General features: G+C 39.7%; 1 protein-coding gene across 5 annotated transcripts in view; it reads left to right on the top strand.

Moving 5' to 3' along the window:
* The window catches only part of GIPC2 (GIPC PDZ domain containing family member 2), a 99,690-nt gene that overhangs the window by 70,682 nt on the left and 14,427 nt on the right, over positions 1-14,581 (top strand). For 3 of the 5 annotated variants that reach the window (XM_023208910.2, XM_023208921.2, XM_023208918.1), the window contains 2 exons: positions 1,529-1,635; positions 7,994-8,075. The exons of 1 other annotated variant lie outside the window; for it this stretch is intronic. In XM_023208910.2, the coding sequence (XP_023064678.1) occupies positions 1,529-1,635; positions 7,994-8,075 (189 nt within the window). The remainder of the gene's footprint in view (positions 1-1,528; positions 1,636-7,993; positions 8,076-14,581) is intronic. One more of the 5 variants, XM_023208917.1, reaches the window with a different exon arrangement.

Raw genomic sequence — 14,581 nt, 5'->3', positions numbered from 1 at the left:
CTTTCTTTCTTTCTTTCTTTCTTTCTTTCTTTCTTTCTTTCTTTCTTCCTTCCTTCCTTCCTTCCTTCCTTCCTTCCTTCCTTCCTTTCTTTCTTTCTTTTCTTTCTTTCTTTTTCTTTCCTTCTTTTCTTTTCTTTTCTTTCTTTCCTTCTTTCCTTCCTTTCTTTTTTTTGACAGAGTCTCACTGTGTTGCCTAGGCAACACAGTGCAGTGGTGCAATCATGGCTCACTGCAGCCTTGACCACCTGAGCTCAAGCAATCCTCCCACCTCAGCTTCCTGAGTAGCTGAGACTATAAGCGCGTGCCACTGTGCCTGGTTAATTTTTGTATTTTTAGCAGAGATGGAATTTCACCCTGTTGCCCAGGCTGGTCTTGAACTCCTGGGCTCAAGCAGTCTGCCTGCTTTGGTCTCTCAAAGTGCTGAGATTCAGGCATGAGATTACTGTAATTGTCCTGGCCTGAGTCTCCAGTTGCTTTGGGAAAAAAAAAAAAAAAAAAAAAAAAAAGTGGGTGATCTGGCTACGCATGGCTTACAGCACAGTAAGTTATTGGAGTGGGGCCTATGTAGGGCACATTTCTTCCAATCATCCTCTTTCACTGCCCTTCCCTTCCACTCATTTATGTTACTTCTTGGTAACACATTTGGTGGTGACTCTTAGTTTGCAAATACAGGATAAGACACAGCAGAAAAAACAAGCATAAGGAAAGTAGTGGCTCCCTGTGGACTCTTGCTCCCTGCTCTTGTCCTTGCTGGCTGCGGGGAATTCCTTCCTTGGAACCTGCTTTCAGGCTTTTTATCTTTTGGACCCTATTTCTGTTAGTATGTTAACTCTGATTTTATCCCTTGTGCTTCCAAGAGGTGTGGGCTGGAGCATTGTTCAGGAAAGCTATGGACTTTGAAATCTGGTCTATATCTGCAAGACCCGGTTTTGAATCCCAGCCCCACTTCTTACTGACTTCAGTTCCCTTAATCAGTAAAATGAGGGCAATCACCTGTTTCATAGGTTGGTATGAGTATTAAATGGGATTTTTAAATGTAAAGCATCATGCAGAGGGTAGATCCTCAAATAATAGTGCTCTTGTCCCTCTCTTCTCTTTTTTCTTTACATTTTTTTTGTTTTGTTTCTTCTTTTTCTATCGGTCCCTTGGGAGAAGAAATCTCTCTTCTTTCAAGACATGATTCTTTCTCTTTTTTGTGACCTTGATGAAGCCACTTACTCCTCTTTACTCTTTTTATAAAGCCTACTGTTTTATTTTTTCTTCCTTGTAACTTTGTCTTTCCCATCTGTACATTTCACATATTCCCTTTTCTTAGAGTTAGAGCTCTTTCATAAAAACTCTCCTATAAGAATAATGGATGGCAAGTAAATTAATTTTGCTGTGGGAAATTCTATAAGAAGGCCTACCTTTTATCAAATTTCTATAACAATTGTATATAGTTTTTTCATATAAACCACATTAGCTTTCACAGTAATCTGTTGGGATGCTTTCTGCATATATGTATGTTTCCCTGTTCATTGTATTGTAGAAATAGAGCCGAGGTCAAAGGCTGGAAAGTCATCAGGAGAAAAAATTGGTTGTGGAAGGGCAACACTTCGCCTGAGATCAAAAGGTCCTGCCACCGTGGAAGAAATGGTATGTTATGTTCATTTACTTCCTGTTCTACTTGGAAATGCTGAGATATTTGTGATTATTGGAACTGGAAATAAAGATAAACTCACAAAGTTGGATAAAATTCCATTCATTCTAATAAAAACTTGAACTTTTAATTCATTGTCTATTTAAACAATCTGGAAATTACTGAAGGTATTTAAAAAGGAAATAAAGAAGTTAAGGACATGAGAAGAGATTGTGATCTATAGAAATTCTCAGCTACCTGTAGGTGACATTTCTAGACTCTATAGACAGCTGGACTATCTCAAAAACTTAAGTCAACCAAAGCTCTCTGAGAGCCAAGAAAAAGTTTCAGAGCCACCTGTAGGAGTCAACAAAAGAAGATTTTGATAATGAAAGATTATATTCCTAAACTCCTCTTCTCACATAAAAAACCTTGTAGTCATCTTTGACTCTTTTCGTTCATGTCCCACGTCGCTTCCATCAGCAAATCCTAGTGGATCTACTGCTGTAAGATACTGGAGTCCAATGACTTCTCATCGCCCCTGCCCACCACTGTGCCCCAGGGCACCATCATCTTATCCTGGATATTGCAATCACCTGTTTAGCCCACCTGTGTTCACGAACCTTGCCTTCTTTCCACCTGTGCTCAGCACAACCTTCAGAATGATCCTTAAAATATGCAGGAGAAATTATGTCAATTTTCTGTTCACAACCCTCCAGTGGCTTCCCATGACACTCAGAATAAAAGCTGAAGTCCTCAGAATGACCAATGTGACTGAACTCCATGTTTCTTCTCTGTTCTCAATTCCTACCCCTCTGCCCTGGCTTCCTCTGCTTCAGTCATGCTGGTCTCCTTACTGTTCCCAAACACTCCAGGTGTATCCCCATCTCAGGCTGTCAGTACTGCTGTTGTCTCTGCCTAAATGTTTTGCCCATTTATCTACATAGCTTGCTCCCTTGCCATCATTAGGTTTCTGCCCACACATTATCTATCTCAAAGGCCTTTCCTGAGCATCCTGTATAAACAACAACTCCCTCCACCCCTCCCACTGCCCACTCTTCCATGCCCTTAATTTCTGTCAAAGCAATTGTATTAGTCCGTTTTCACACTGCTAATAAAGACATACCTGAGACTGGGTAATATAAAGAAAAAGAGGTTTAATGGACTCACAGTTATACATAGCTGGGGAGGCCTCACAATCATGGCGGAAGGTGAAGGAGGAGCAAAGGCACATCTTATATGGCAGCAGGCAAGAGAGTGTGTGCAGGGGAACTGCCCTTAATAAAACCTCAGATCTTGTGAGACTTATTCACTATCACGAGAACAATGGCATGAGAAAAACCTGCCCCCATGCTTCAGTTACCTACCACCAGGTCCCTCCCACAACATGTGGGGATTAGGGGAGCTGCAATTCAAGATGAGATTTGGGTGGAGACACAGTCAAACCATATCAGCACTAAACACCCTAGGACTCTTTTTATCTTTGATTAATTTTGTCTACTGTCTAGCTCCTTTGCTCACATGTCTTGTTCACTGCTGCATCCCCAGCACCTAGAATAGGACCTGATATACCAAAGGAATGGAAATCTTTGGTGCATTGATGAATTAATAAATGATTTCTTTTAGTTTGAGAAAAGCAGGGGTTTTTCCCTTTGACTGACTTTATCTATATACAGGTTAGTGTTTGAGTGAAAAACACCAGAAGGAGAAGTGACAACTAGAGGCAAGAAGGGTGGAGGAAGAAAACTGCAGGGTTGGGGTGGTGATGGTAAGGATTCCGAGTGTCAAGCAGCAGGCCCACAGCAGCAGCAACCCTCCTGTGGGCAGATGGGATGTCGAGCAGGTGACTGACACTTGTGAGCTCCAGGGTGCAGGGGCAAGGCACTGGGCCCTTCTAGGGTCTCTCTGTATGTGAACGCTGTCTGGGTTCCTATGTGTTTGAAGGAAAAAAGAGACAGCTGAACAGTTTTGAGGCTGTTTCACAGAGTGGGTCCCAGAACTTGTTGGGTGAGTGTCCAGGGTTGGTCATAAGGGTGGTTTGTTGAAGCGGACACTTAAGGAACCCACGAGGCCAAGGCTGTCCTTAGGAGTGTCGAGTCACCCAGGGTGTTATCAGTTTTGGGGGGATCCGGAGGAAAATCCTGAGTCAAATGCTTGGGTTCTGGGGGAATGAAAGGACCGATTGGAGGCAAATGGCAATGAAGAAACCTGATAGAGCAAAAAGTGTTTTGAAAAGGAGATATGATGAGGTATGTGAAGGAAACCCAGGGCAGTGACTTCTGGGTGTTTGGAGCCTTTATTTTCCCTCTGTGGCCCAGCACACTGCCTGGTATATTGCTGAAGGCCAGTAAGTGTTTATTGAATGAATAAGCAAATCTCAGTGGAAGAAAGGAATTTATCAGAGAAGAGAAGAACAGAGGGGAAGGAGCTGGCTGTGGGGAGCCGGGAGAATGTCAGCTCTGCCTTTTGCCGGAGGCTGTGAGGAAAAATGAGCAGACCTTTAAACAGCTCACAGAGGAAGCAGGTCAGCAGGAAAAACGCCATGTCACTTCAGGAGGAAGGGCATCTTCTAAGGGTTAAATCATCCATCCCTCTTTGTTAAGCTCCTGCTGTGGCAAAGGTGCCTCAATGGAAAAGAGCAGCTTAAGATCTACCTGGGGAGGTAGGAAAGATTCATTCAAAGATAAACATCTAAAAATCCATTCCTATTTTCATAGCCTGTTTAGTAAAATAGGGCAATTAAAAATAGCTCATAATGAAAGGAAAAAGCGGTTTGGTGCTAATATTAAATTTGACACAAATGACCTAAAATCTAATTTCAAACACTTTAAGGATTTAAAGGATTTATAGCATTTGAAACAAATCACTCCCTTAATCACCTAGCACAGATTCTGAAAATGGTGTAAGATTCTCTGTATTAGTCCGTTTTCACACTGCTATAAAGAATACCTGAGACTGCGTGATTTAAAAGTAAAGAGGTTTAATTGACTCACATTTCCGCATGGCTCTGGAGGCCTCAAGAAACTTACAATCATGGCAGAAGGTGAAGGGGAAGCAAGGCACATCTTACATGGTGGCAGGAGAGAGTGAGTGTGCAGGAGGAACTATCACTTTTGAAACCATCAGATCTTGTGAGAACTCCCTCACTATCACGAGAACAGCATGGGGAAAACCACCTCATGATGCAGTCACCCTCCACCAGGTCCCTCCCTTGACACGTGGGGATTACAATTCAAGATGGGATTTAGGTGGGCACACAGAGACAAACCACTTGCATAACCTCATACTTTATTCAATGTGTGCTTGCTGAGACGGGCAGTCTAAGTGCTGGTGATACAAAGAAGAACAAAGACCCTGTTTCTCTTCTAAAAGGAGAGAAGCATGAAAAGAAACTATTACAACCCAGTGGGATAGGGTTAATGGAAGCAGGTACAGGATACACAGTATCACAAAGAAGGGGCTGATCAACCATTGTCAGGGATTGGGGAAAGAAAGGAGGTCAGAAGGCTGGGTGTGGTGGCTCATGCCTGTAATCCCAGAACTTTGGGAGGCTGATGTGGGTGGGTTCCCTGAGGTCAGGAGTTCGAGACTAGCCTGGCCAACATGATGAAACCCCATATCTCTACTAAAAACATAAAAATTAGCCAGACATTGGTGGTGGGCACCTGTAATCCCAGCTATTTGGGAGGCTGAGGCAGGAGAATCACTTGAGCCCAGGAGGTGGAGGTTGCAGTGAACCAAGATCACGCCATTGCACTCCAGCCTGGGTGACAGATTGAGACTCCATCTAAAAAAAAAAGGAGGTCAGGAAGAGTTTCTCTCTGGAAGAAATGAGTAAGTGAGTTGAAAATGGGGAAGAAGAGTGTTCTAGGCATGGAACAATAATGGGTTTTGGGGACCTGTAAGCTGTCCATGAAATTGGAGTGTGGGTGCTGGAAGTACTGGTTAGGGGTGATGAGGCTGGAGGCATGGGCTGGGGTTAGGATGTGAAGGGCCTTGTGGATAATGAGGGAGCCATTTAAGAATTATGAGGGGAGTAACACAATCAGTTTTGTGTTTTAGAAAAATCCCTTGGTTCCAGGGGATGGGTTGTTGAGCAGCTTGGATTTGAGAGGGTGAAGACCAAAGGCAGGGAGACAAAATAGGAAACCTCTGCAAATCAGAAAAGATGAGGACTAAACACTGGCAAACAACATGTGGATGGAGAAGAGGTGATAGATCCAGATCTGTTCCATAGCAAATAGGAAATATTAGAATGGTAAAATATTGGTGGCCATTTGTGTATGAGGAGTACTGTCACTTGTCACCATAACTTAAAACATGCCTGGATAGATGTAAAGGTTAATGCCTGTTAGTTTGCATAGCCTGTTGCTTTATACAGACAATTCAAGATACATTGTAATGAAGGCAAGAGCAATATATTGTCTGTTATTGTTTTTAAGGTTTAGTTCTTGTAAATAAAGATGTGAGAAAGTTGTACTAATATCTTCAAGGAAAGAGATTTTTGTTTGCTATACAGTGCATGATTTTAATAAAATTTGAGACTACAAAACAATATATATTTATAACAGTATTGACAGTAACATGAAATTCTTATAATCTAAATCATGAATTCTACATTTGCATGTATAGTTGAGTAGTTAACATCTTTGGGCAATTCCATTTTCAGCTATGAAGCCATTTAAAGCCAAGTATTGAAATAAACTGAGCAGAATTTACCAAATATTAAACCAAAAAGTTAAAATAATATTTCTACTGAAATGTTTAGTAATTGTTTTGGGAAGAACAAAAATGTTTTGGTACCATTAATACATAACACAAAAATGATCTTAAAAATATTATTTTATCATCTCATTCTTATAAAATTTCATTTTTTGGTGTATTTTTATAATGTATACAATATATTAATACGGTAATACATTTGTAATTTGTAAACAATACATACAATAAAGTTAAAAATACACAATAAGGGTATTTGTTCAGAAATGTTTTACTATTGGGATGAACCATCAAAAGTTTGAAGACTCCGGCCTGCACAATAAAGACCAAAATCCTTTTCATGGTACACAGGACCCCTCAAGATCTAGTCGTATTTGTCACTGTGTTCTGCAGCTACATGGGACTTCTGGCATCCCTCTAACATGACTCTCTGACCTTACTTAGACTTTGCCGATCTATTACATCCTACTTGAAGTATCCTCTCCTGCTTATCTCCTCTTCATCATTGAAAACGCAGTTCTTGGCTGGGCGTGGTGGCTCACGCCTGTACTAGCCTGGCCAACATGGTGAAAACCCCGTCTCTACTAAAAAAATACAAAAAATTAGCTGGGCGTGGTGGTGCATGCCTATAATCCCAGCTACTTGGGAGGCAGAGGTTGTAGTGAGCTGAGATCACACCACTGCACTTCAGCCTGGACAACAGAAGGAGACTTTGTCTCAAACAAAACAAAACAAAAGAAGACAAAACAAAACAAAACAAAAAACAAAGCCCACCACAGTTATTAAGACATCCTTCTTTTTTTCTGAGACAGAGTCTTGGCCTTTTGTCAGGCTGGAGTGCAGTGGCAGAATTATGGCTCACTACAGCCTCATTTTCCTGGGCTTAAGTGATCTTCTCACTTTAGCCTTCTGGGTGGCTGGGACTAAAGGTGCATACCACCACACCTGGTTACTTTTTAATTAAATTAATTAAGTGGTAGAGATAGAATCTTGCCATATTGCCCAGGCTTGTCTAGACCTCTCAGGCTCAAGTGATCCTCCCATTTTAGCCTCCCAAGTGGCTGAGATTACAAGCATGTGCCACCACACCCAGCTAATTATTTTAATTAATTGATTTTTTTTTTTTTTTTTTTTTTTTTTTTTTTTGTGGAGATGGAGTCTCACCATGTTGCCTGGGCTGGTCTTGAACTCCTAGGCTGAAGCAACTCTCCCACCTCAGCCTTCCAAAGTGCTGGGATTACAGGCATGAGCCGCTGTGCTCAGCCAAGTCACCTTCTTTCTAAAGTCTTCTATGACTGTTAGCGATATAAATTTGCTTCCGTCCCTGTGATGCTTCTGTAAGTTTTATATCCTTTAAAAACTGTTACATGTTATTTATTTTCACATCTATTTCCTCTTCTAGATTGTTAGCTACTTGCGAATGGTGTTCCTGGCTTTTCTTTTTCAAATCCATAACTCTTAGTGCAGACACTAAAAATAAGTATTTACTGTATTGATATGTATTTAGTTACAGAGCACATTCTAAATATATTTCTATTAAAATTAGCTGAAGTATATAATCATGAACTGGCTCCACATCAGGCTTTCTCTTGTGTATGCCCTGACAATCAAGAGATTTTGTTATATAATATCTTATTTCTCTCTTTTTTGATAAAGCCTTCTGAAACCAAAGCAAAGGCAATTGAAAAGATTGATGATGTTCTTGAATTGTACATGGGAATTCGAGATATTGATTTAGGTAAGATTATACTATTTAAAAAAGTCTTGTATCTCTTCATCTGCTTAATGTTTATGTCTTATTTGTACATATAGCCAATTATACTTTTGAAGATAAAAATATTTGTGGTGTGATGAAAAGAATAATGGACATAAAGATAAGAATCTCGAAAAGAAGACCTGGCCCTTACCCCTTTCTAGCTATGAGGTCTTAGTGCCAAGTAAACTTTAAAACATTTTAGTTAGTTCTTAATCATTAAACTGTGACTACTGTCTCCTTTAGTGTTGTTTTTTTTTGGATTTAAAAATATACATAAAATGGATTTTGTAGATGATACCTATAAAAGGCATTATTATTTGATATATCAGATGTATATTGATTAAATTGCACCCTTTAACAGGGTTACTGAAGCCCTATGAACAAAGAATTAGAAATATGAAGAAAGAGGACACACTTGGCATATGACTGAGAAAGGCAGTTGAACAGTTGAATTTCTGTGTATTTCTTATGTCATCATTAGGCTGTCAGGGTCTTGATTTATCAGTTAAGACTCTACCAGTTGCAAATGACCAAAACAAAGACCAAACAAAAAACCGTAATTCCAACTGGCTTAAGGAAAATAAAAAAGAGAAACTTATTGGTTCTTATAATGGAAAAGTCCAGAGCTAGACCTTGGCTTCAAGAATGGCTGGATCCTGAGTTTTCATGGTGTCATCAGGATGTGATTTCTCTTCTCTCAGTCCTGGCTTCATTTCAGGCCCCTGTGGTATCCCCTGCCAGCTTCAGTCTCTCCCTCATGGGGCCAAAATGACTGCCATTGCTCCAGCCTCTACATCCTCGTGGCATCAAGCACAATGAGAAGGAGGGAGGACCTCTTCCAAATCATTCAAACAAAATGCCCAATATTGTCTCTGGTTGGTCTGATTGGCTCAAGTGAGCCCGTCCCTGAGGCCAGGAGGATGGTTAGGTCTGGGTTGAATGCTCTGGAACTGAGAGTGACCCTAAATACAAGGGTCAAGAGTGTGAAAAGGCCTAACCCTTCTCATGCAGAAGCAAGATAAATGCCCATTAAGTAGGGCAGTAGCATGCTGGTTAGAGAAAAGGGAGTAAATGTGCACTCCAGTGTGGAGGTTTATGTCTGCATGCATTCACAGGTGTGCATTTGAATCAGGTACTTTATACATTTTTTAAAGGTAAGAACTTGACTATTTTGTTTATCCACTAGCAGGTAGAGTGTTTGAAGCCCATTTATTCTTTTCTACTTCCACTCATTTTCCATTTTCCTTTTAGAATTACCAAAAACAAAACAAATTTAGCTTAAAAATCTCAATTGGCTTTTATTTGCAACTCTAGTATCAGGCAACACCTCAAAATGAGTGCTCTGATGAGCTGAGCAGAGGAGGTTGACTCTATAGTCAGAGAATGGCTGAAGAAAGCAGAAACAGAACAAAGAGTGGGTTCCTGTTGCAAGGTTACTTTCTTTGTAAAGGTGAAACCAGAGGGAATTTCCTCATTATGCCAGCTAAAACTGGCCCATCTGGGGATTTGGCTATTACCTCTCTTTCTCCATGAGGATTTGGCTATTACCTCTCTTTTTCCATGATTTCATGGAAGGTCAGATAAACAACTTAGTTTGGCTTAGTGAGTGGAACTTCAGCACGGGTAACTCCATTTTGGTTTGGTCTATTAGGCCTAGTACAGGAGCTCAGTCCAAACCAATCACCTCCTATAAATTTTATTTAACAGAATCTGTTCTTATTTTCTCTCTTGCCTATGTAAACTTTTATTTTTTAATTTTTGAGACAGGATCTCACTCTGTCACCCAGGCTGGAGTGCAGTAACATAATCATAGTTCACTGCAGCCTTGATTCCTGGGCCCACGCCCTTCTCCTACCTCAGCCTCCCATGTAGCTAGGACCACAGGTGTGTGCCTCCATACCTGGCTATTTATTTTATTTTATTTATTTATTTATTTTTTTCTATGTCTGGAGTTTTCTATTTGAGAATATTTTTAAATTAATAGCCTTTACATTTACAGAAAAATTGAGCAGAAAGTACAGTTTCCATTTATCCCTCTCCTTTGCATAGTTCTTATCTATTATTAACAAATCTTGCATTAGTGTGATACATTTGTTTCAGTTGAACTAATATTGATACATTATTATTATTATTATTTTGATTGCATGTTGAAACGATTTTTTTTCTTTATTATTATTATACTTTAAGTTCTAGGGTACATGTGCATAACGTGCAGGTTTGTTACATATGTATACTTGTGCCATGCTGGTGTGCTGCACCCATCAACTCGTCAGCACCCATCAACTCGTCCTTTACATCAGGTATAACTCCCAGTGCAATCCCTCCCCCCTACCCCCTCCCCATAATAGGCCCCGGTGTGTGATGTTCCCTTTCCTGAGTCCAAGTGATCTCATTGTTCAGTTCCCACCTATGAGTGAAAACATGCGGTGTTTGGTTTTCTGTTCTTGCGATAGTTTGCTGAGAGTGATGGTTTCCAGCTGCATTCATGTCCCTACAAAGGACACAAACTCATCCTTTTTTATGGCTGCATGGTATTCCATGGTGTATATGTGCCACATTTTCTTAATCCAGTCTGTCACTGATGGACATTTGGGTTGATTCCAAGTCTTTGCTATTGTGAATAGTGCCGTAGTGAACATACATGTGCATGTGTCTTTATAGCAGCATGATTTATAATCCTTTGGGTATATACCCAGTAATGGGATGGCTGGGTCAAATGGTATTTCTAGTTCTAGATCCTTGAGGAATCGCTATACTGTTTTCCATAATGGTTGAACTAGTTTACAGTCCCACCAACAGTGTAAAAGTGTTCCTATTTCTCCACATCCTCTCCAGCACCTGTTGTTTCCTGACTTTTTAATGATTGCCATTCTAACTGGTGTGAGATGGTATCTCATTGTGGTTTTGATTTGCATTTCTCTGATGGCGAGTGATGACGAGCATTTTTTCATTGTCTGTTGGCTGTATGAATGTCTTCTTTTATTTTTCAAAAATAATTTTTTTTGGCAGAGATGGGGTCTTGCTATGTTGCTCAGGCTCAAGTGATCCCCCTGTCTTGACCTCTCAAGGTGCAGGGAGAGATTACAGGTATGAGCCATCATTGCCGGCCCTGAGTGAACTTTTAAAATAAAATTTCTGTACTGGATATACAGATGCTGTCTGCAACTTAAAAACATTGGTAGTTTGTTCCTTGCTCCTTGGAGAAAAATATAAAATTTTCCTATAGATTCTTTTTTCCTCTGTGCAGACAAGAAGTTAAAGCTGAAAACCAATGTCTGACAACTTCTCTTTCCAATCCTTTTGCCTGGGTAAATTTTTAATTTTAATTTTTGTAGAGATGGGGTCTACCTGTGTTACCTAGGCTGGTCTTGAACTCCTGGGCTCAAGCCATTCTCTTGCCTTGATTTCCCAAAGTGTTGGAATTACAGGTGTTGAGCCACTGAGCCCAGCCTCAGTCTCCTGTTTTGAAACTGCCCCTCTCAAGGAACAATAGAATCGATGCTATGGTCTGGAGTGAATCACAGACGCAGGGCCTAGGAAAAGATCTAACTAGGAATAAAGACAAACATACACATCAACATGAATACTTTTAGACATATAAGGAAATATGTAACATATAAATAGAGGCATCAACATGTACATAAATCAAATTTAGAATAGAAATGTTTATTTGTACCACAGTCTTGGGCTATGGGCCATTCTTTAATGGTACTTTGCCATATAGGAGGGAAGCAAATACATGTACATATACATGAATTTTTACATATACATACACACATATGCATAGATGTATTTATGCTCACATACAGTAACAGAGATATGATATAATATTGCTTACAGGCATATATATTTGGTTCGAGCCCCTAATCCTAAAACTAATCCTAAAACTAACCCTAAAAGAGACCAGCTTGGGTGACATAGTGAGATGAGACCCTGTCTCTAGTAAAAAAAAAAATTAGCCAGGCATGGTGGCGTGCACCTGAACTCCTAGCCACTTGAGAGTCTGAGGCAGGAGGATTGCTTGAGTCCAAGAGTTTGAAGCTGCAGTGAGCTAGGATGGTGCCACTGCACTTTAGACTGGGCAACAGAGTGAGATCCTGTCTCTAAAAAAACAAAAACAAATAAGTAAATAAAAAAAAAAAAAGAAAAAAAGAAAATGCAGCTTAAAAAAAGGAAATTCAGGGCACTAAACATTCCTTACAAATTCTTTGTAAATTAACTAGAAATTTCTTTGTAAAGTGAATTAGTCATCTGTAACAAATTCCTCTAATTGACATTAAAAGCCATTATCATTACACATGATTAGCAATGTGGTCAGTTACCTAGGCAGGTAAAGTGTAAGGAAAGTAATTATTTGAAGAATGCAAACCATTGTTAAATAAGGAATTTCTTTCATTATTCGGATCTGATTAGCATGAAATATAAATCACAAGTGTGGTACTGATTTAACAGACAAATATATTTACTTGTATAAATATTCTTAGTATTTCTTAGCTTTCAGAAATATTAATTCTTAATGCAAATTACATTGACATCACATTTTTCTGTATTAATGTAAGGATATATTTTAAAAATTTAAAAAGTAATATGGCAACAACGTGTCTTAGAACACTATCCTCAAAAAAGGATTAAGAGGTTTTATTATTTGAAAATGGAAAATCATTTAAATGAATTTTCTTTTTTGAGATGGAGTCTTGCTCTGTTGCCCAGGCTGGAGTGCAGTGGTGCGATCTCGGCTCACTGCAAGCTCCACCTCCCGGGTTCACGCCATTTTCCTGCCTCAGCCTCCCGAGTAGCTGGGACTACAGGCGCCCACCACCATGCCTGCTTAGTTTTTTGTATTTTTAGTGGAGACGGGGTTTCACCATGTTAGCCAGGATGGTCTTGATCTCCTGACCTGGTGATCCACTCGCCTCAGCCTCCCAAAGTGCTGAAATTACAGGCGTGAGCCACCATGCCCGGCAATTTAAATGAATTTTTGTAGAGAGTAATCCTGAAGATGAAAGTGCTTCATTTGATTGTAAAGTTTAGTTGTGAACTATGACTTTTCTACCAACCAGTGTCAACATAGGTCACCTTGGGATGTTATCCATGAAAAAAATAAACGTTCTAAAAGATGTTGAATCCTATAAGGCCTCATATAGTCTTGACCTAACTCAGTATAAAGTTGTATCATACAAGTTTCTTGCTGAATGTTTAAGGAAACTGTGTAAGTTGTATATAGAATTATAATGTTTTCTGATGATACCAGTTTAGGAGTTTGGAGATCATCCAAGCAACTTCAGAATTTTAGGATTTCAAATTTATTGAGATCCTGATACGTGTGAAAAGAAGATTGATTGTTTCTAAGTCATTTATTCTATAACATCTTTTCTTTTTAAAAATTTTACTAGTTTGCTTTTGGACCAGATACGAAGTCTGTTATAGCTCTTGAAAAAGTATGCAGTAATGGTGTTTCATTTATTTTATTTTTTAAATTATACTTTAAGTTCTAGGGTACATGTGCACAACGTGCAGGTTTGTTACATATGTATACATGTGCCATGTTGGTGTGCTGCACCCATTAACTCATCATTTACATTAGGCATATCTCCTAATGCTAGCCCTCCCACCTCCCCCTCCCCATGACAGGCCCTGGTGTGCGATGTTCCCCTTCCAGTATCCAAGTGATCTCATTGTTCAATTCCCACCTATGAGTGAGAATGTGTGGTGTTTGGTTTTCTGTTCTTGCGATAGTTTGCTGAGAATGATGGTTTCCAGCTGCATCCATGTCCCTACAAAGGACACGAACTCATCCTTTTCTATGGCTGCATAGTATTCCATGGTGTATATGTGCCACATTTTCCTAATCCAGTCTGTCACTGATGGACATTTGGGTTGGTTCCAAGTCTTTGCTATTGTGAATAGTGCTTCAATAAACATACATGTGCATGTGTCTTTATAGCAGCATGATTTATAATCCTTTGGGTATATACGCAGTAATGGGATGACTGGGTCAAATGGTATTTCTAGTTCTAGATCCTTGAGGAATCACCACACTGTCTTCCACAGTGGTTGAACTAGTTTACGGTCTCACCAACAGTGTAAAAGTGTTCCTATTTCTCCATATCCTCTCCAGCACCTGTTGTTTCTTGACTTTTTAATGATCACCATTCTAACTGATGTGAGATGGTATCTCATTGTGGTTTTGATTTGCATTTCTCTGATGGCGAGTGATGATGAGCATTTTTTCATGTGTCTGTTGGCTGCATAAATATCTTCTTTTGAGAAGTATCTGTTCATATCCTTCACCCACTTTTTGATGGGGTTTTTTTTTCTTGTAAATTTGTTTGAGTTCTTTGTAGGTTCTGGATATTAGCCCTTTGTCAGATAAGTAGATTGCAAAAATTTTCTCCCATTCTGTAGGTTGCCTGTTCACTCTGGTGGTAGTTTCTTTTGCTATGCAGAAGCTCCTTAGTTTAATTAGATCCCATTTGTCAATTTTGGCT

This window comes from Piliocolobus tephrosceles, chromosome 1 (assembly GCF_002776525.5).
Source record: "Piliocolobus tephrosceles isolate RC106 chromosome 1, ASM277652v3, whole genome shotgun sequence".
Lineage (NCBI taxonomy): Eukaryota > Metazoa > Chordata > Mammalia > Primates > Cercopithecidae > Piliocolobus > Piliocolobus tephrosceles.
Note: the sequence above shows the minus strand (reverse complement) of the source record. Positions and strands in the feature narration are given on the sequence as shown.